General features: G+C 39.5%; 1 protein-coding gene across 1 annotated transcript; it reads right to left on the bottom strand.

Annotated features, from left to right (window-relative positions):
* Positions 1-1003: 1003 nt before the first annotated feature.
* LOC309861094 (nuclear envelope pore membrane protein POM 121-like) lies at positions 1004-22940 on the bottom strand. Its single transcript, XM_082723656.1, has 2 exons — positions 21628-22940; positions 1004-1171 (listed from the first exon to the last, which is right to left on the bottom strand). Exons 1-2 carry the CDS (start codon positions 22848-22850, stop codon positions 1168-1170), a joined length of 1227 nt encoding a protein of 408 aa, XP_082579782.1. The 5' UTR covers positions 22851-22940; the 3' UTR covers positions 1004-1167.
* Between the last annotated feature and the right edge of the window lie 452 nt (positions 22941-23392).

Here is a 23392-nt window from a genome sequence, read left to right on the forward strand (position 1 = left end):
CCAGCCTGTTTTGTATCTATTTAATCACTGCTAGGGGAATGACCAGGAGCTCTAGACACAGTCAACTTTCCCAGTCCCCTGGTTACAGCCACACCCTGGGACTCAGCATTGGTTGTAGTAAACAAATGCAGTAAGGGTCTTACTGTGCCTATCACATGTCTGTCATTCCAGTGAACAGCCCAAGAGATACTGCGATGGGACCTCCCCCTCCTTAATACCCTCGAAAGGCACTTGCGGGATCATTCCTCTAAGCTCTCCTCCCAGCAGATCTGACTCTGTCCAGTCTAGAACAATTTAGCCCTCCTCTGGCACTGCCTTCACAGAGTCTTCTGTTCTGGGGTTGGTGGCACACCTTGCCTCAACCTACCCCTTGTCTTTCAGGAATTATCTCTGATTCAGGTCTCAGGCACCTTGTTCTCCTTTATTTTGAACTGCTGAAGCTCTGCCCTGTGTCTCTCACCATCCTCGAGCAGGAAACCAAGTTTGATTCAAAAAAGCTAGCAATGGAGAAGATGAGTGGCTGTGAGTGGGACAATGGGATAAGAAGACAAGGGAAATTTGGAGGAGGGGACACAGGCAAGACAGGAGGAAGGTGTCTAGGGACAAAAGACTGACCTCTCTCCTCAACTCAATCCCATATACTGATCTGAGCACCTATGGAGACATTGATGGTGTTACTGAAGAGAGATTTTATGATGCTCTGGACATAAATGCAGATGCTTCCATGTCATGACCCAGACAGTAGATCTGGGGGGAGGAAGCAGTGCTCCTGTGGGCTCTACATGAAGGCCAGCACCTCTGTTGGCGGCTTGAGGAATGAGAAGTTGAGAAGCATCTGTCTGGTCAGCCTCAGCCAACACATGAGCATTCCTATGGCAGCCAAGGGGAATGGGAGGATTTTCTAAGGGAGTGTGGGGCCGCAGATATGGCCAGCAGAGGAGGAAGAAGTCATAAGGGATAAAATGTACCAAACACAAGTAAAAGGCACATACCACAGTTAGCACTTTAGATGATTATCTTATTTAAGTATCAAAATGACCCTACATGGAATGTAATATTGCACTACAAGCACAGAGTAAAGCCTAGACACTCAGATTTGAGGGTTAGCTCATATGCAGAAGAGTCATGATGTCATGGTCCTCAAGTTTGCTCTGGATCTTAGCTCCATCATCTATAAAAGACAAAAATAATAGTGAACTGCATGAGGAATAAAAAGGGTAATAATGGCAAAGCACTTGACATCATGGGAGACTTATAGAAGCATTCTGTAACTCTTACGATTATCCCCCTTTTATCTTTAAGGAAACAGGATTAGTAACTTACCCAACACATACGAGTCCACATTTCGATTACTGACTATGGCACCAGAACACAAAATCTTGTCCATGGGAAAGTACTTGCCCAAAGACTCAAAATTTACAGTGTCTTCAGATAACCATGCCTTGATATCAGTGTGGGATATCAGGGGATATATCAGTGGGATATATCAGGGGATATATGTATCAGCCTAAAAACTTTATACCTGTCTATATTTCAAAAGTAAGGTCTAAAAAAAGTCATTGAAGAGGGGCACCTGGGTGGCTCAGTGGGTTAAAGCCTCTGCCTGGGGTTCTGGGATCGAGCCCTGCATCAGGCTCCCTGGGAGCCTGCTTCCCCCTCTCTCTCTGCCTACTTGTGGTCTCTGTCTGTCAAATAAAGTCTTTTGGGGGAAAAAAAAGTCATTGAAGATACAAAATAATCAAGAGAACTTACTCCCATACAGCCTCACTGAAGAAATTATTGAAGAATAATTTCAGCAAGAACAAAGGTGAACCTAGAGAACAGACCAGGAATACAGGAAAAAATGATCCCCCAAATGTTTATGTAATATAATTAGTTTCTTTACCCATTTAAAAAGAAGATTTTAAGTAACAGTTAAAATTCATGGGAATAGTTGAGGGGTATTGGGACTGTGCTAGGACCCTTGAGAAGAGGATACAAGTATGGGATAAATGAGACTTTTGTCAGAAAATGTACAATTAAACTGATTTGGGGATAGGACTTCCAGAGTGTCAGAGTGAGGTGGTCAGCAAAGCCTCTCCTCAAAGGCAATGTTAGCTACACCAGCACCATAACAAGATGACATAAACTTACTATTTCCTGCTTCTCCCTTCTCGTGCAACAGAATACCTCAGAAATTATTATTGCAAACAACGGTAAAAAGACACTCTAAAGTCTGGAAAAATAAAAGTAAACTGACTAGGAACCTCGTGATTTGAGGAGTGACATGTGGTGAGTTCCCTGTGTGTGTGTGTGTGTGTGTGTGTGTTTGTACGCACGTGTGTATGTGTTTAATCTCTCATATATATCCAGGACTTATATATTAATCTCTCATATATATCCAGGTCAGAGAGGTTTGGAACACGGAACTACCAATGGGTGTATACAAAACCATAACAATAATAAAATCCTGCTTTCACTGGCCAAAGGACAAGAAAGGAGAATCCCAACAGAGACTGAGGAAATTAAACCCTCACTCCACAGCTGAGTCATCAGAAAGCAGCCCCAACTGCTCATGGCAGCGGCAGCAGCAAAGCCCTGGGTCTCCCTACCCTTTCTTTACCCATGGCATAAGTAGACCCAAAAGAAATGGCCTCTGACCCAACCCCCTCTTCAACAGAAGGTGACCCAACGCCCCTCTTCAACAGGGACACCAGATAACCCAGTTGAACACTCCCTGTCCCCACAGACAACACCAGCGGGAATTGAGCAGGAGTCCCTGGAGCCCCAGAAGAATGAAGCAGATCAGAACAGCATTGCAAGACTGAAGCTATACTGTCAAGCTCACAAAAAATAGGTAGGAATCTAAAGGCTAACCCTAAACAGCAAAACCACCTGCGAAACAGAAGACTAAAATGGGGTAAAGAATCTCAACATCATGACAAAAACACTGAGGACATAACAGAAAAATCATTCCTCATACCAAAAACCAGTGAAACCGCAATTCGATTAAGAAAAGAAAACTGGCTGACACTAATACCAAGATAAGTAATATGGATTGTCAGACAAGGATTTCGTTGGGTTGGTTTGTGTTGTTTGTTTGGTTTTTTTTAAGATTTTATTTATTTATGTGACAAAGTGAGAGAGAGTGCACAAGCAGGGGAGCAGCAGAGGGAGAGGGAGAAGCAGGGTGCAGGGAGTCAGATGCTGGGCTTGGTCTCAGGATTCTGGGATTATGACCTGAGCTGAAGGCAGACGTTCAACCAACTAAGGCACCCAGCAACCCCAGTGGACAAGGATTTTAAAGCAGTTGGCATAAATATGCTTCAATAATCAATTACAAATTCTCTCTTGAAACAAATAAAAAAATAAAATTTTAAAGAATGAAAGAGAACTTATAAAGAACAAAATGGGAAAAAAGAACCAAGTGGAGATTGTACAACTGAAATGCAATAAAATTTTAAAACTTGCTAGATAGACTTGATAGTAAGTGAAAATGACAGAGAACAGCATCAATGAACATGAAAACAAATCAGTAGAACTTACCCAGTCTGTGCAAAAAGAACATAGTTGACAAAAACAAACAAACAAACAAAGGACCCTCAGGAACTTAAAAGACTATAGAAAAAGGAGGTCTAGCATTCACAGAACTCATATTAGGAGAGCCCCAGAAGTAGGAGAGGACAAAGTGTGGAAATGAATATGTATTAGAAGAAATAATGGCAGAAAAGCCCATTGGCAAATCTGGCAAAAGAGAGAAACTTACAGATTCAAGAAGTTGAGCAAATCCCAAAATCCATGCCAACACACTACATAATTAAACTTCTAAAAGCTAACAAACTCGTGAAAACTAACAAGGATACAATTTTTAAAAAGCCAGAGAGAAGTGAGATATTGCATAGGAAGGAGGGCCAATTTCAATGACAACAGATTTCTCATCTAAAACAATGGAGTCCAAAAAGAAATGGCACATTTTTCAAGTGCCGAAAGCAAAAAACTGTGTTTTGAATCCCATGTCCTTCTTTCAGGAATGAATGGGAAATAATGATATTCTAAGACAAAAGAAAACTAAGAGAATTTATTGTTAACAGAGAGGAAGATCTCCAAATAGAAAGAAAATAGTAACAGAGAGAGGTTGAGAACTTCAGAGAAGAAATAGAATGAGTAAAAATAGAAGTGAATATAATGCACAATCCTTTACCTCATGAGTTTCTTTAATCACATTTTATGGTTGAAGCAAACATAACCATCATCTAATCTGGTGCTCAGTGTATATAGTGGAAATACTTGTATTTTAAAATGAGGATAAGGTAAGTCAAGTTTCTACATTTCACCGGTAGGCTGTGGTTGCACATGTGTAAGATTATACCAAGCAACTACTAAGAAAATTACAGAAAATGTAATGTGCTGAAGAACATGATTGAACTCTAAATGCTCAGGTAACTCACAGAATGAAAGGGGAAAAAAATAACAGAAGAATGAGAAATATAGGGGGCAGACAACAAACAAGAAAATGACAGAAGCATGCCCTGTTATACCAATAATTACTTTAAATGCCTATGGTCTGAATACACAAATTGAAAGAGCTTGGCAGACCTGAGTGTATGCTGCCTGCAAAAACTCACTTCAAACATAATGATATAAATAGGCTGAAAAGTAAAAAAAGAAAAAAAGAAAAGAAAGAAAGAAAGGGGAAAAAAGAAAAAAGAAAAAGCATGCAAACATTTTTTTTTCCATCGGGAAAGGCTGTATTAATATCAGATAAAGTTAGCAAAAGAGGGACAAAGAGGTAGGTATGTTACATAGTAACAAAAGGATCTAGCCACTAAGAGGTATGTTACATAATAACAAGAGGATCTATCCAATAAGAAGATACAACAACTCTAAGTGTGTATGTGCCAAACAATAAAGCTTCAGAGTACATGAAACAAAAATCTGAAAGTTGAAAGGAGAAATAGATAAAGTCACAAGTATAGTTGGGGACTTCAGTCCTCATTTATCAACTGATAAAACTAACTCAGAAAATCAGCAAAATAGAACTCAGGAATACTATCAACAAAAAGGATTTGATTGACATTTATAGAACATTTCCAAGACAGTAAAACACACATTCTTTTCTGACATCCATAGAATATTTATCAAGGCAACCTTTAATCTAGGGTCCTAAAACAAGCCTTAACAAATTTAAAGGGGTAGAAATCATAGAGTATGTTCTCTGGCCATACTAGACAAGAACAAGAAATCAAATACAGAATGACAACAACAACAACAACAAAAACTCCGAATATTTGAAAATCAGGCAACATACTTCTAAATAATCAAAGAGGGAGTGCCACAAAAAATAAACCTGAAAACACAAGGTACCAAAATTTGTGGCATGCAGCTAACACAGAGCTCAGAGAGGTACTTAAAGCAATAAATGTTTATATTAGAAAAGAAAACTCAGTAGAACTCAATAATCTAAGTTCCTGTCTCCAGAAATTAGAGAAAGAACAAAAATTAAAGACCAAGCAAGCAAAGGGAACGAATAAAAATAAAAGCAGCAGTCAATGAAATTGAAACAGGAAAAGAGATAAAATTAATTAAACAAAACTTACTTTTCTGAAAAAAAATCAACAAATGTTATCAAGATTGATATCAAGATTGATATAAGGAATTAACCAATTGTCAGTAATTAAAGAAAATATCACAACAGATCTTGCATCCATAAAAAGAATAATGAGGGAATACTATGAACAAATTTATGCTCATAAACTTGACAACTTAAAGGAATGGAGCAATTCTTCAAAACCACAAACTACCAAAATTAAGCCAAGATGAAGTAGATAACATGATTATTCCTAAAACGACTAAAAAATTGGGTCTGTAACTATAAGTCTCCCCAAGAGAAATCCTTGAGCCCAGATAGTTTCACTGGAGTATTTTACCAAATATTTGAGGAAGAATTAATGCTAATTTTGTACAATATTATCCATAAAATATAAGAAGGGAATATTTTTCAAATTGTTTTTTGCAACCAGTGTTTTGAGTGCGATACCAAAATCAGATAAATACAGTACATAAAAGACCAAATCTCTCATGGATGTAGGTACAAAAGTTTTTAACAAAATTATAGCAAATCAAATCCAACAATGTATACAAATAATAATACATCATGAAGGGACAGCTGGGTGGCTCAGTCAGTTAAGCCGCTGCCTTAGGCTCAGGCCATGATCCCATGGTCCTGGAATCGAGCCCCGCATTGGGCTCCTTGCTCCGCAGGGAGCCTGCTTCTCTCTCTGCCTCTGCCTGCCTCTCTGCCTACTTGTGCATGCTCTCTCTCTCTGATAATTAAATACATAAATAAATAAATTTTTAATAATAATAATAATAATACATCATGAAGAAGTGGAATTTAATTTATTCCAGGTATGCAAGACTGGTTCATTATTCTAACACCAATCAATATAATCCACCATATCTACACAGGCCAAAGAAGAAAAATGTTGTATGATCATATCCGTTGGCACAAAAAAGTACTTAACAAAATTCAACAGCCATATTCCTGATTAAAAAAAAAAATCTTACTACAGTAGGAATAGAAATGGTCATCCCCAACCTCATAAAGAATAGCTTACAAAAAAAAATCTACAACCAACATCATAATTAATGGTAAAAGGCTGAATGCTTTTCCTCGAAGATTGGGAACAAGGCAAGAATTTTGGCTCTCATTATTATTTGACATGGAAAGTTCTAGCCACTGTAATAAGGCACTTAAAAGCAATAGAAGGGATATTGATTGAAAAGGAAAAATAAATCCATTTCCAAGTGGCATGATGGTCTGTGTAGAAAATCCCAGGAGAATCTGTAAAATAAATGCCCCTAAACCAAATTATTGAGCTTGGCCTTCTCTCAAGATACTAGATAAATACACAAAGATGAATTGCATTTTTATATACTGATGATGAATAGGTAGAAACCAAAAGCAAAGCCACAATACCACTTGTAATTGCTTCAGAGAAAATGAAATCCTCGGGTATAAATCTAACAAAATATGAACAGGATCTGTGTGATAAAAATTACAAAATGCAAATGAAAGAAATCAAAAATGACCTCAGTTCTTGGAGAGACATACCACAGGCAAGGACCAAAAATCTCAACATAATAAAGATGTCAGTTCTTCCTAAATTCATTTATAGGTTATTTTGTTTGTTGGATTCTTTTAATTTTTTTTAATTCTGGTGTAGATAACATAGTGTTATATTTGTTTCAAGTGTACAATATAGTAATTCAGCAAATCCATATACTACTCAGTGCTCAGTGTGTACTCTTAGGGGCACCTGGTTGGCTCAGTCAATTAAAACGTCCAACTCTTTTTTTTTTTTTAAGGAAAATCACTTTATTCATAAATCTTTGACTATTGAAAAGACCATTGTCAGGCTATACTGGTTTGTGTAGATGGATAGAATTAAGTAGTATATTTGGCAATTGGCAGTACAAAACAATAGCCTACATTTACACAGTGCTATCTGTTTAAAAACCAACAAACCTTTCACAGAGGAATACATATTCACCTCACATGAGGCTTTCAGGTAGCTGTATCCAATTTTTGGATGCCAAAATGTAGCCTGGCAGAATTAAACTGATTTGCCCAAGGTCATTCATCTGGCAGAAGTGGATTATTTTCTGTTCCCTAGATCCAAAATCTTGTCCACCATTGCCCCTCCAGCAAGGCTCTCTAACTCTTGATTTCACCTCAATTCATGGTCAGGGTCCTGAGATGGAGCCCCCACATCAGGCTCAGGGCTCAGCGTGGAGTTGGCTTGGGATCTCTCTCTCCTGCTCCTTCTGGCCCTCCCACATTGGCTCTCTCCAATAAATAAATAAATCTTTAAAAAATAAAAAAGGGATGTATCTCTTAATCCCTTTACCTATTTCACCCATTCTCCCACCCACATCTCTCTTATCCATTCCTCTATCGGTGGGCAATTAGGTTTTCTATGGTTTTACTATTGTAAATAATGCTGCAATAAATATAGGGATGCATGTATCCCTTTGAATTAGTGTTTTTGTAGTTCTCGGGTAAAACCCTATAATGTGATTGTTGGATCATAGGATGGTTCTGGTTTTAGTTTTTTAAGGACTCTCCATTCTATTATCCACAGTGGATCTATCAGCTTCCCACCAAGTGCATGGGGGTTCCCTTTTCTGCACATCTTCACCAACACTTGTTGTTTTTTGTGTCTTTTACTTTAGCCATTCTGACAGGTGCAAGGTGATATCAATGTGGTTTTGATTTCCATTTCCTAGAGGATGCGTGATTTTGAACATGGTTTCATGGTTTCTTGGACATCAGTGTATCTTCTTTGGGGAAATGTCTTTTCATGTCTTGTGCCCATTTTTAAGTTAGATTATTTGTTTTCTGGGTGTTGGATTATATCCATTCTCTATATATTTTGAATATAATCTAACCCTTTATCAGATAAGTCATTTATCTTATCTATCAGATAAGATATTTATCTTCTCCCATCCCATAGGTTGTCATTTAGTTTTGTTGGTTGTTTCTTTTGCTGTACGGAATCTTTTTATTTTGATGTAGTCCCAAAAGTTCACTTTTGCTTTTATTTCCCTTGCTCAGGAGACTTCTCTAGAAAGATGTCATTATGACCAATGTCAGAGAAATTATTGCCTGTGTTCTCACCAAGGATTTTTATGGTTTCAGGTCTCACATTTAAATTCTTAATCCATTCTGAGTTTGCTTTTGTGTATAGTGTCAGAAAGTGGTCCAGTTTCATTCTTCTGCATGTAGCTGTCCAGTTCTCCCCAACATCTTTTGTTGAAGAGATTCTTTTTCCCAATGAATTGTCTTGCCTCAGTTGTTGAAGATTAATTGGCCATACAACTATGGGTTTACTTCTGGGCTTTCTATTTTGTTCCATTGATCTATGTGTCTTTTTTTGTGCCATTACCACACTGTCTTGGTGATTACAGCTTTGTCATATAACTTGGAAGTATGGAATTGTGATACCTCCAATTTTGTTTTTCTTTTTCAAGATTGCTTTGGTATTCAAGGTCTTTTGTAGTTCCATACAAATTTTAGGATTGTTTGTTCTAGTTCTTTAAACAATGACAATAAGTCTGGCTACTCTGGTTTTCTTTTGACATCCATTACCATGATGGTAATCCCCTCACTTTCAATCCATCCCCTCACTTTCAATCTGCTGGTGGTTAGGTCTAAAATGAGTCTCTTGTGGGCAGCATATAGATGGGTCGTTTTTTTTTTTTTATCGATTATGATACCCTGTATCTTTTGATTGTAGCATTTAATCCATTTACATTTAGAGTGCTTATTGATAGATATGGTCTTAGTACCTTTGTATTACCTGTAAATTCACTGTTCCTGTAGATTGTCTCTGTTCCTTTCTGGTCTTTGTCACTTTTGGTCTTTCTCTCCCACTAAAATGGTCCCCTTTAATATTTTTTGCAGGGCTGGTTTAGTGGTCATGAATGCCTTTAATTTTTGTCTGGGAACTTCTTCATCTCTCCTTCTGTCCTGAATGAAAGGATAGAGTATTCTTGGTTGCTTATTTTTCCTCTTTAGCATGTTGAATGTATCATGCCACTTCTATCTGACCTGCCAAGTTTCTGTGGAGAGATCTACCGCTAATCTTATTTGTCTTCCTTTATAATTTAGGAATTTCTTTTGTCTTGCTGCTTTTAGGATTTTTTCCTTATCTCTATATTTTGCAAATTTTACTATGATATGTCTTCATATTGGCCTGCTCTTGTTGATTTTGATGGGAATTCTCTGTGTCTCCCAGATCTGATGTCTGTTTCCTCCCCAAGATAAGGGAAGTTTTTAGCTATAATTTGCTCAAATAATGCTTTGCCCCTTTTCCCCTCTCTTCTCCTTCTGGGACTTCTGTGATAGGAATGTTATTCTTTATGGAGTTGCTGATTTCCATAAATCTACACTCGTGATCAAATATTTTTCCTCTTCTGTTAAGCTTCATTGTTTTCCAAATTTTATCTTCTATATCACTTACTCGTATTCTGTTTCTTCCATCCAAGTATCCCTACATCCAGCTGTTTCACATTTCAGTTACAGCATTTTTTATTTTGGCCTAACTAATTTTTGGGTCTCTTATCTCTGTGGTAAGCAACTCCCTTGTCGCTATGCTTTTCTCAATACCCTTAGGATTGTCGTCTTAAAATCTGGATCAGGCGTATTACTTATATCTGTTCAATTAGATCCCTGGCCTTGACCCTTTCTTGTCCTTCCTTTTGGGATAAATTCTTCCATCTTGGCATTTTGTCTAGGTTTCTGTTCCCTTCTTTGTGTTAGGAAAGCCTGTTATATTTCCTGCTCAAGAGAATAATGGCTTTTTAAGGAGAGGTCATATACTGTCCAGGACATGGTTCTTTGGAAGTGTTTCTGGTATATTCTGTGTGCACTCTGCTACTGAGTTATGCCTGCCCGTTCCCTCAGATCAACCCTTTGCAGAGTTTCTCCTTGCCTACAGTGGGGAGTTTTGGTACCTTGTCCAGAGTCTGATGAGTTTTAACTAGGTTTACACTGGTCTGCTTGTTAAGAGGGCTCTGATGCTAGTTCCACTAAAGCTAAAGCTTTATAGCACTCTATGGTCAGTAGACTTGGTGCATGCAGAGGGTTTGTACTGGTCTTCTGGGGGAGGGGACCTCTGCTCCGGTTCCCAGGCAAACTTACCATAGTAAAGAAGCACCTGATGAATGCAGGAGGACATGGCTTTGTGTAAGAGGCTCAGGTCTCCATTGTTGGTGCTGTCCTGCTCACTGAAGTCAGTCCATGCTGATGGAAAGGGGAGGAAAAAAATGGTACCAGCCCTTTCCTTGTCCCCAGAGAGGGGAATTTGCTCCTGTTGATGTCCAGAAGCCCTAACAGAAGAGCAAACAATCTCCCCTCATATGTCCCAGGCATCCCTCAGATACCTGCCTTCACCAGATGAGTTTTAAAACTCTAAATTTTGGGGACTCATTGTGGCACAGACCCACACCATTCCTCTGGGAAAAAGTCTTGCCACTCACTCTGGGGTTAGAGCAGGTTTGTCCCAGAAGGGCCATTGCACCAACGCACTGGAGCTTGGAGTTTAGAGTAAAGCACAGCAAAAAACCAATGTCTAGGTTAGCCACCCTGAGCTTGTATCTCTGCCCTAGTGCTAAGGGGTGGGAGAGTTCAATGTCACCTGCCAGTTCTTTTGTCCCCTCAGAGCAATGACACCTCTCCCAGATGCACTCCAAGAACGGGAAACTGTCTCTCCTAGTGTGTCCCAGGGGATCCCCAGATCTGCTTCTGGGTCTCTACCCTCCTTTTCCACAGGAGCACTGCAGCACCCACCAGATTCAACACCAGCCCGGGTGTGGATCTCTAAAACCAGTCTTTGAGCTCTGCTGATAAAAACTCGTAATAATCAGCCCCACTCCTTTTCCCAATTGGTGGCACTGGGAAATTATTTTCCTTGTGTGATCTTTATGCGCTCCTCTCTCTTCTCTTCTTTCTCACCTCTCTCTGTGATCAGGGCTCCCTCCCCTCCACAGCACCCACAGGCCTTTTCTTCCCCAAATCATGTCTTCATACATCCTACCTTCCATGGTGTGGCCTTCTCTCTCCCTCTAGTTGTGCAGTTTGCTCCATCAACCCTCAGATCAATTTCTTGGTTGTTCAGAATGATTTTGTCATTATCCAGCTGTGTTCCAGGGATGATACAAGCATAGGGTCCTGCTACTACTCTGCCATCCTCTCAGGAAGAAACTTATTTATAAATGTTTATAGCAGCTTTATTCCTGATAACTTTAAACTGGAAACTACCCAAAGATTTTTCTTTTTTTAATCTTTATTTATTTTTTAGATTTATTTCCAGTGTTCCAGAATTCAGGGAGCACCCAGTGCTCCATGCAATATGTGCCCTCTGTAATACCCACCACCAGGCTCACCCAATCTCCAACCCCCGACCCCTCCAAAACCCTCAGATTATTTTTCAGAGTCCACAGTCTCTCATGGTTTGTCTCCTCCTCCAATTTCCCCCAACTCCCTTCTCCTTTCTATCTCCCCATGTCCTCCATGCTATTTCTTATGCTCCACAAATAAACAAAACCATAGGATAACTGACTCTCTCTGCTTGACTTATTTCACTCAGCATAATCTTTTCCAGTCCTGCCCATGTTGATACAAAATTTGGGTATTCATCCTTTCTGATGGAGGCACAATACTCCATAGTATATATGGACCACATCTTCCTTGTCCATTGAAGGGCATCTTGGTTCTTTCCACAGTTTGGCGACTGTGGCCATTGCTACCATGAACATTTGGGTACAGATGGCCCTGCTTTTCAGTACATCTCTATCTTTGGGGTAAATACCCATAGTGCAGTTGCAGGGTAATAGAGAAGCTCTATTTTTAATTTCCGAAGGAATCTCCACACTATTTTCCAAAGTGGCTTCACCAACTTGCATTCCCACCAACAGTGTAAGAGGGTTTCCCTTTCTCCACATTCTCTCACACACGTTGTTTCCTGTCTTGTTAATTTTGGCCATTCTAATTGGTGTAAGGTGGTATCTCAATGTGGTTTTGATTTGAATCTCCCTGATGGCTAGTGATGATGAACATTTTTTCATGTGTCTGATAGCCCTTTGTATGTCTTCATTGGGAAGTGTCTGTTCATGTCTTCTGCCCATTTTTTGACATGATTATCTGTTTTGTGTGTATCGAGTTTGAGGAGTTCTTTATAGATCCTAGATATAAGCCCTTTGTCTGTGTTGTCATTTGCAAATATTTTCTCCCATTCCATGGGTTGCTTCTTTGTTTTACTGACTCTTTTCTTTGCTGTGCAGAAGCTTTTGATCTTGACAAAGTCTCAAAAATTTATTTTCACTTTTGTTTCCTTTGCCTTTGGAGACATATCTTGAAAGAAGTTGCTGTGGCCGATGTTGGAGAGGTTACTGCCTATGTTCTCCTCTAGGATTCCTGCCTCACGTTGAGGTCTTTTATCCATTTTGAGTTTTGTATGGTGTAAGAGAATGGTTGAGTTTCATTCTTCTACATATAGCTGTCCAATTTTCCCAGCACCATTTATTGAAGAGACTTTCTTTTTTCCACTGTATATTTATTCTTGCTTTGTCGAAGATTATTTGACCATAGAGTTGAGGGTCCATATCTGGGCTCTCTACTGTTTCACTGGTCTATGCGTCTGTTTTATGCTGGTAACATGCTGTCTTGGTGATCACAGCTTTGTAGTTAAGCTTGAAATCAGGTAACATGATGCCCCCAGTTTTGTCTTTTTTTTTTTTTCAACATTTCCTTAGCAATTCAGGATCTCTTCTGATTCCATACAAATATTAGGATTGTTTGCTCCAGCTCTTTGAAAAATGCCAGTGGAATTTTGATTGGAATGGCATTGAAAGTATAGATTGCTCTAGGCAGTATAGACATTTTAACAATGTTTATTCTTCCAATCCAAGTGCGTGGAATGGTCTTCCACCTTTTTGTGTCTTCTTCAATTTCTTTCATGAGTGTTCTGTAGTTCCTAGAGTACAGATCCTTTACCTCTTTTACCCAAAGATTTTTCAATGAGTGCATAGTCAAACTGTGGTACATCCATTTATGTGGTACATAAATGGAATATGATTTAGCAGTAAAAAGGAATGACTACTGATATACACAATTTGAATAAACCTCAAGAAATTATGCTAAGTGAATAAAGCCAGTCTCTAAAAGATATCATGACTTGACTTATAAGAAACATATATTTGATCTTTGTCTTACTTCTGGCAAAAAGTTCCTAAAAATCCTTGGGTTTCCTAAGTAAAAAGAGTAATGGGAGCATCTTTTGTTATGTTTTGTCTTTTGTCTTCAGTTCCTGAAATAGTATCAGGGCAATAAAGGTGAAAGGAATGTTTTGTTATTCATAATAAGCCCCTTCCCACCACACCTTAGTATGTTAAGGAAGTGACTTTTGGAAAGCTCTTAAGTAATCTAAGAGTAGAGGCTGGCTGCCAGGGTGTTAGAACTTTCAACCTCATCCCCTGACCACTAGGGAGGGGAGAGGGGCTAGAGATTGAGTTCAATCACTAATGACCAATGATTTACTCAATTGTTCCAATATAATGAAGTCTCCATTAAAAATCCAGGAGGGCAGGATTTGGAGAGTTTCCAATTTGGTGAACACATCATATACCTGGAAGGTGGCACATGCTAGGGGGACAGAAGCTACTGCACTCAGCACCTTTCTAGAGCCAACCCTATATACCTCTTCATCTAAATGTTCATTTATATCCTTTAAAACAAAATGGTAAAAATAAGTAAATGTTTCCCTGAGTTCTGTGAGCCACTCTAGCAATTAATTGAACTTGAGGAGGGGGTCAGTAACAATTAGGACTTGTGAATGGATTCTGAAGTGGGGACAGTCTTGTGGTACTAAACTTTTAATCCGTGGGCTCTAATCCTATCTCAAGGTAGCTAGTGTCATAATTGAGTTAATAGTTTGGTGGTGCTGGTGTTCAGAGATACATAGTGCATGACTCCACTTATCTAACATTTGGAAATAACAATTATAAAAATGGAGAACAGATCAGTGGTTTATAGGGGTTAGGGATGAGGAGGGGTGACTATAAAGGTGTAGCATGATAGTCTTGTGGTAATGGTGCAGTTTGTATGTTAGATGTGCCGTTTACATAAAGCTCACATGCTATAACTGCATAGACCTATATATATACACACACAACTAATTCATGTATAATTGGTGAAATATCAGTAAGCTTTGTGGATTGTACCAATGTCAATTTCCTGGTTTTTTATGTTGTGGTATAGTTATTTACAACACTAACACTGGGTGAAAAGTACATAGGCTCTCCCTATACATTTCCTGTAGTATATTATTAGTTAAAAATCAAAAAATTGTTTAAGGATTTTATTTATTTGAGAGAGAGAGCACAAGCAGGGAAAGTAACATTCAGAGGGAGAGGGAGGAGCCCAATGTGGGGCTCGATCCCAGGACCCTGGGTTCATGACCTGAGCCAAAGGCAGAAACTTAACTGACTGAGTCACCCAGGTGCCCCTTAAATTTTATTTTTATATAATTTTTATCTGCAGTAAATCGGGGAGCAAAGTACCCTTCAGCCAGCTTCCCTCAATGACAATATCTTCTATAACTAAAATACAACATAAAAACAAGGAAAATTTTAGAGTTTATTATTCAGATTTCACTATTTTACTTATTTATTTATTTGTGTTTACTTCTATGCAGTTCTATTACATGCAGATTTGTGCAACCACCACAAGCAATATACAGAACTAATCCATCACCAAAAGCCTCCCTTGTGACATCTCTTCATAGCCATATATATCCACTCCCCCCTCATGCCTAACCCTTGTCAACTAATAATCTGTTCTCTATTTCTATACTTTTGTTATTTCAAGAATGTTATATAAATGGAATCATATGTTATGTAACCTTTGGGTATTAGTTTTATTCTCTCATCATAATTTTCTTGAGGTCCATCTACATTGTGCATATCAATAGTTCATTTCTTCTTCTTGATGAATGGTATTTCATAGTATGGCTGTACATAGTTCTTTAACTATTCACTATTGGTAGTTTCCAGTTTGGGAATATCAGGAATAAATCTGCTATAAACATTGATGAACAAGCTTCCCCATGGAAATAAGTTTTCATTTCTTTGTGACAAATGCCCACAAATGCAATTGCTCAGTCAAATGGTTAAGTCCACTTTTGGTTTTCAAAAGAACTGCCAAACTGTTTTCCAGAGTGGCTGTATCATGTTTTTGCATTTCAATTTTTTAATTTATATTCTTTTTAGTTAGAATATATGGTAAGATTGGTTTTAGGTGTAGAATTTAGTGATTCCTCACTTGCATATGACACCCAGTTCTCATCACAAGTGCCCTCCTTAATACCAGGGTGGCTGTATCATTTTGCATTTTGACTAGCAATGTATGAATGACCGAGTTTCTTTCCATCCTCACCAGCATTTGGTATTATCACTACTTACTTTAGGCATTCTGATAGGTGTGTAGTGATAGATCATTGTGGTTTTAATTTGCATTTCTCTACTAGCTAAAGACAGGAAACATCTTTTTATGTGTTTATTTGCCATCTGCATGTCCTGAAGTAGATACTTGAAAATTTAAGATGCATATTGCAATTCTTAGAGCAACCACTATGAAAATAACTTTTAAAAAAATAGTAAAAATAAAGGGGGGAAGAGAGATTAAAGTGATGCACTAAAAAAAAAAAAATCTAACATGAACAAATGTAGTAAAGGAGGAACAGAGAAGCAAAAAACAAAAACAAAACAAAAAACACAAATGAGACAAATAGAAAATAAGTTGCAAAATGGAAAAAGTAAATCCAACTATGACAATAATTACAATAAATGTGAATAGATTAAAATGCCCAAATAAAAGGGCGGAGCCTGGATTTTTAAAAGCAATACTGAATTATATGCTGACTCTAGGAGATACAGTTTAGATTCAGATATACAAATAATTGAAAATTAAGAGAATGGAAAAAGATATTAACTGCAAACAGTATCCATGAAAAAGCTGTAGTAACTATAGCAATATATGGCAAAGCTGACCTTAAGGCTACAAATATCACCAGGGAGAAAGATATGGGGCACATGGATGGATCAGTCAGTTGGGCATCCAACTCTTGGCTTGGGCTCACGTCATGATCTCATAGGTCCTGAGACTGAGCCCCATGATAGGCTCTGTACTCAGTGGTGAGTCTACTTGAAGATTCTCTCCCTCTGCTCTTACCCCCACTTACGTGCATATGCTCTCTCTAAAATAAATTAATAAATCTTTAAAAAAAAAAAAGGAAGAAAGAGGGACATTTCATAGTGAAAATAGACAATAAGACAACTATAGTTAAGTATCATAAAACTCCATTCTCAATAACTGGTAGAAAATTTGGACAGAAAATTAGTAAGAATCAAGACTTCAACAAAGCTGTCCAAAAACTTAACTTGACATTGATTGAACACTGCCCCCAATAGCAGAATATACCTTTTTTAAAGGACCTGTGGAACATTTTCCAAAATAGACCATATGGTTGCCCATAAAAATGTCTCAACAAATATAAAAGGATTGAAATCATTAAATGTAGGCTTAAGGCCACAGTAGAATTATAAATCAAAACCAGAAAGAAATGTGTAAAACTCCTCAAATATTTGGAAATTCAAGAACATACTTATAAACTATGGGTCAAAGAAAAAATCAAAAGAAAAATTAGAACATATATTGAACTGAGTGTCATCCAAACATAGAATCAACATTTTTATACTGCCAATAAAGGGGGAATTTGTAGCTTAAAATACCTAAATTAGAAAAGAGAAAGGTCTCAAATCCCTAATCTTCCATCTTAAGAAACTTCTAAAGAAGTAACTCATAAAGGAGAGCAAACCCAAAGGAAGCAGAAAGAATTAAATAATATTGGAAACTAAATTAACAAGTATAGAAAACAGCAAAAACCATGAAATTTGATTTCTTTAAAAAATCAACACAATTGATCAACCTTTAACCACACTGACCAGAAGGAAAGCAAGAATGTAGAATGGGAGACATTCAGATGGAGATACAGAGAAAAGGCACAAAGTTAGAAATGGAAGAGAGGGTATCATTTTCTACCTTAACAATAGTTATTAGGATGATAAGTAAATATGAATAATTTTATGCCAACACATTAGACAACTAATATGAAATGGGAAGATTCCCAGAAAGACACCAATTACAGAAAATGATTCAAGAAGAATTAGAAAACCTTAGTGTACTTACAAGATATTGAATTAGTCATTTTAAGTCTTCCCATAAATAGAAAACCAGACCCACATGGCTTCAATGGTAAACCCTCTCAAGCATTTCAAGAAGAAATTATAATAATTGTACAAATCCTTCCAGGTACAACAGGAGGGAACCCTTCCCAACTCATTCTATAGGAGTAGTAGTATTCTGATACCAAAACCAGACAAAAACAACACAAAAAAATAAAATTTCAAAACAGTGTCTCTCATGAACACAGACACAGAAATTCTCAATAAGAGGCACCTGGATGGCTCAGTTGGTTAAGCCTCTGACTCTTGGTTTCAGCTCCGGTCATGACCTCAGGGTGTGAGACTGAGCCCTGAGTCAGGCTCCTCAAACAGTGTGGAATCTGATGGAGATTCTCTCACTCTCCCTCCTCTCTCTCCCCGTCTGTTCCTTGCCCCTGTTCTTGCTCTCTTTCTAAAAAATGAATAAATAAAAAATATTTTTTTAAAAAAAGGTACTCAACAAAAAACAAGCAAAGTATACATCAAAAGAATGAGTTTTCCTGCTTGCAAATTAAAATCAACTAGACTGGGGCACCTGGGTGGCTCAGTGGGTTAAAGCCTCTGCTTTTGGCTCAGGTCGTGATCTCAGGGTCCTGGGATCGAGCCCCGCATCTGGCTCTCTACTCTGTGGGGAGCCTGCTTCCCCCTCTCTCTCTCTGCCTGCCTTTCTGCCTACTTGTGACCTCTGTCAAATAAATTAATAAAATCTTTAAAAAAAATAAAATAAAATAAAATAAAATAAAATAAAATCAACTAGATTGTTGGAGGAACCCAAAGTGGAATGCAGATTGTGAGAAATGAATCTTGGTGTGGTACAAATGGATCACATAACCTCACTGAAAGGAAGCTGAAAGCTGAACCCAGTGATTTTTAAAAGCAATGTTTTAGTTAAAGCAGTGGGTACTGTAAGGTTAAATAGAAATAGAAATTAAATAGAAATTGTACACAAACAATAATAATGATAAGTTGCCCACAGGGTTGGCAATTCCAAAACTACATGTATTGTAGGATTTTTCAATTAAATAAATCTATTATAGATGTTATGTAAGCATTTTAAACTGGACAAATTTTGAATTTGGACAAATATTAAATTGGAAAAATAAGTATAATTATAATATAGATAGATTAGACCAGGTCTCTCTGGAGAAACTGTTGGAGAAAGAAGTTACACATAAGCAAAGGGGAACATTTCCAGAATGAAACCTATATTTCTGAATTATATGCTGAGGTATCAGTGTAGATTCATTTGTGCACACACACACAAAGAAATATAGAAATATAGGTAAGTATGTATAAACAAAAACATAGACATCCTAATTCTGTCTCCTGAGAGAACCTAGAAGCAGAGACTTCCTAGTAGCAATGAGCACACCTGAATGCCCACATCTTGTTTTTTAACTTTTATTCTCCAGTAAAAGGAACCAAAGCTCCTTGGAGCGGTAGGTGACTCCAGAGCTGGGATAGGTAAAGTGAAAGAGGATCCTGGAGCATCTTATGGGGCTAGAAGATAAATCCTACAGAAAAGGGAAGGGGGGAATGCATGTATATGCAGGCATGTTAAAAAGGACTTACCAGCTAACATGAAATAAGTTCACAATGGTGAAATTTAGAACAATTTGAACAAAAAAATAAATAAGTAAGTAACAGTGATAAAATTAGATAATATCCCAAAGAACAAAATAAACATTGATGCGTGTATCCAGATTTAAATGACTGAATAAACAAATAAATCAAGAGAACTTTCCCTAGAGAAGAATTTTTAATTAAATGTAGAAGAAACAAAGGAAGTAGAAAATCATCATTAAAACAGCACAATAATAATTGCTGTAGGCAAGATCTACTGATGATGCAAAGTTTAAGGATAAACAGGATTCTTTTGTATCATCAAAGTATTATTCCCTCCCCCAATATTTATTACACAGGGAAAAATATACAGTGGAGAGCCCTGGCAGACACCACCGTAACCAGGTAATCAAGGTTAACACTTCCCATAAGACATATAGATATAATGTGCCCCTGAGATTACATTCTGAGAAGAGTACATCATCTCTGAGATTTTTCTTAAAAATCTGTAATTTCAGTGTTCTTCTGAGAAAACAGAGAAATCAAAATCCAGGGAAACTCTACAAAATACCTCATCGGTACTCTTCAGACATATCAATGCTACACAAGGCATTAAGACAGAAATTGTCAGTTTGGAGGCGACTAAGGGGACATGACAACTAAATGCAACATGAGATTCTGTATTGATACCAGAACAGAAAGAAAACTTTACTAGAAAGGAAAATCCAATTAAAGTCTGAAGTTCATCTAATAGCATCATATCATTGTTAGTTTCCTGGCTTCGGTAATTGTTTGGTAAGATGGTAACATTAGGAGAAGCTCAATGAAGACTAGACGGAGATTCTACTGTCTGTGTAAACTGTCCTGTAAGTCTAAAATTGCAGCAAATTTAGGAAATAAAGACTTAATTGTCACACGTCATTTCCTAGGTAGGATCCAGCCCATGGTGATGTCAGGTGGACAGGTGAGAAGCAGAAGTGGGAAAAGGCTAGCGTGTGAACTGCCTTCCCATGGACTTGAACATAAAAATCAGGAATCAGCATCTAGAGGCAAAAAGTGGTGCTACTTTCCGATCAGTTGAGCCACAGAAAACCTGACACAGTAGCAAAACTACTTACACAAATCGATTTTTTCCTCCACTAGGTTCAAAGAGCAAAGACATAAAACATTCGGCAAATTAACAAACACCACATATATATTCAATATCTATTGTTATGTGTAATATAATACACATTTTATAGTCTATATGTAATATGCCATACATATTATATGTTACATATATGTATATGCATTATTATACATATCATATATTACACACGTGTGTAATATACTGTTATACATTACAATTATGTATTATATACATCTATATTATACATATGTATTGTGTTATATATACATATACATTATTCATATCATTATACATATGTAGTATATATACTATATATTACATGTACATTATGTTATATGATAATACATATACACATAATATATAATACATATATGACTATGTATATACATGACTATACGTGACATATAAATACATATGACTATATATGTGGGTGACACATACAACTTTGTTCATTTCCTGAATGTTCATGCAGCACCAAGCATTCACACGTAGAAAGGAGAAAGACTGACAAGGGTCTAATTAAGCAAATGGGGAAGGAGGGAAAGGGTAGTTATGGCAGCAGTGGGTGTCTTGCCTGCTCCTGCCCAAAGAAAAACTAGTCCAAAGCTTCCCTCTTCTGTTGCAGGGGTCCTGACCCCTGGGTGGATCAGCCTAACAAGTTTCAGCCACCCAATTTGTAGGGACACCATCTGGCAGAATGATGATGGAAATGGAACATTGTCTCTATGGAAACAGCTAACCTATTGATGGCTGTATTGGACCCGGAGGTACAGTGCCCTGGGTATAGCTGAACTTGGGTGGTTTCCTACAATTCTCCTCCAAAGAACAGTGAGGTCCAGCACAAAGTACTGGGTAACAGACCCTGGTGAGCCAGGGGGAAAGGATCAATTTTTTACAGCCAAGCCAAGCAAGGCAGAGGTTTAGGGAGAACCAAGTAAAACAGCGCATGGAGGTGCCCCCCCATATCAACTATGGGAAGGCCCCCTGGCCTGGTGAGTTCTGCACCTGCCAGAAGCTCTCCCGCTCTTCATTCATGCTGGGGGCAGGGAGGAGGAGCACAGACAAACAGGAAGGCTCAGGGGCGCTGCAGTCAGAGAGGACTTCGGTCTTACCCTTCCAACACCTTATTGATCCACTGGATCGCAGCTCTCTTCTCTAAGTCAAGGTCTTCAGCGGTGACTCGATAGCCTAGCTGGGGCGGTGGAGGCAAGATCAATGGGTCATTTCGCCTCGACGACCGCAGTAGAGGAATCTTGCGCCTCCGGGGCCTGGAACTGTCAGGGGGAGGTGAGTGATTGCTCAAACTTTGCTTCTGCCCATCCTCTCCCTCGGCAGCCTTTTCGATCCTGATCTTCCTTTGTGGTTCTACTGAGACTGAAGAGCTAGAATGACAGCTTTCCTCGCTGGCTTTCTTCGTGGGTGGCTGGGGCTGGGAGGAGGCTGCGCCCCAGATCCCCGCAGCGCATCGGCAGCATTTCTGTGGCGGGACACCTCGAGTGGAACTGTAAGAACTGGTGATGGCATTGCGTTTGCTGCATGAGCTCAAAAAGCAGGTGTGGGATTTCTTAATCAGGCCATCTTCTAAGCTCGTGGAGTAGAAGTCTCTCTTCAAAGGCCCAGGCCTGGGTACGAAGGAAGAGAGGACTCCATTGACCATCAGCCGTCTGAACGCAGATGGCACACTCTGGCTGCCCTCGGCACCCCTTCTCAGATTATCCTGCTTCTCAGGGACTGGGTGTCCTTCCTCTGACTTAGCCAGCCCTCCCCTGCTCTCGGCCAGGGAGGCCAGCTCCTTCTCATCCTTGGTGCTCACCTGGTGGTTCTCTTCGAGGGCCCTCACCAAGGTCTCCCTTACGCACAGATTTGGGAAGTGACCAGAAAGTGAGGACCACATACAGATGACCGTCTGCTTCAGAGCCAAACGGAGCGTCAGTTTGCCCTTAGCGGATACCATTTTCAGGATCACGGAGGCGCAGAACATCTTGGAGCTGCACGCAGACAGCGCTGGCTTCGGGTGGCTGGTCGGGGGCACAGAGGAAAAGACCCCCAGAAATAAACACCGGGCCTGCTGGATTGGATATTGCCGCCGATGGGTTATGGCAAACCGCCGACGGTGTCGCCGCCGCCGCCGACGTGGTGAAGCCACAAGATCCTCGTATGACAGCCTGCGAGCTACGTCCAGGGTCGAGGCCGCCGAGTGAACCCGGCCAGCCCGGGGAACACCGTGGGCGGGGTGCGCGGGCCTGGGCCCAAGGCTCTCAGTTGCCTCGGGCTGCTCCCCATCCAGCAGAGAGGCTGCCAGCCGAGGGCGAGGCCGGCTCAGGTAACTGCCCATAAGGAGCAGTTCTGCAAGGTCGCGTCCTTCAAATGGAGTCAGCGGCTCAGAGAGGTTTCCGTTAGCTGCCAAAGGGGCCCCAGGCAAAGCGCGCACTGTTAGGTGTGCCGCCTATGACGCACGCTTGGAACGCGTGAGCGAAGAAACGCGCGAGGGAAGGGTGCACGCACCCAGGGCGCTTCCCAACCCCCGCTTCCCATCGAAGGTGTTGGCACGAGGTAGAGCAGCTCATGGCGGCCACAGCCGCCCTTCACGCCACCAGCCTGCTGCTCCATTAGGAGACAGTACAGTACCGCGGTTCCAGAGCCCCAAAATCGCTCCAGGCTCAGGAGTGCCCACTCCAAGCAAGAGATTCAGAGTCAGCATCGGGGCCCATCACCTGTACTTCCTCTCTGGCTCAATACCCAGAGGCCAAGCCCCTCAGAGCCTGTGCTGCCCAGATCCTAAGGGATGGTACAATCCCCTGAATGTTCAGGAGGCGGAGGACCCCAAGAGGGAACTGGCTAGGGCTGAGATGCCAGAGCGCAGTCGCCAATCTACCC

Source organism: Mustela nivalis, assembly GCF_964662115.1.
Source record: "Mustela nivalis genome assembly, chromosome: 3".
Lineage (NCBI taxonomy): Eukaryota > Metazoa > Chordata > Mammalia > Carnivora > Mustelidae > Mustela > Mustela nivalis.

Coding starts and splice junctions, on each gene's coding strand:
- LOC309861094 (XM_082723656.1), bottom strand. CDS start 22,850: ATGGGCAGTTACCTGAGCCGGCCTCGCCCTCGGCTGGCAGCCTCTCTG.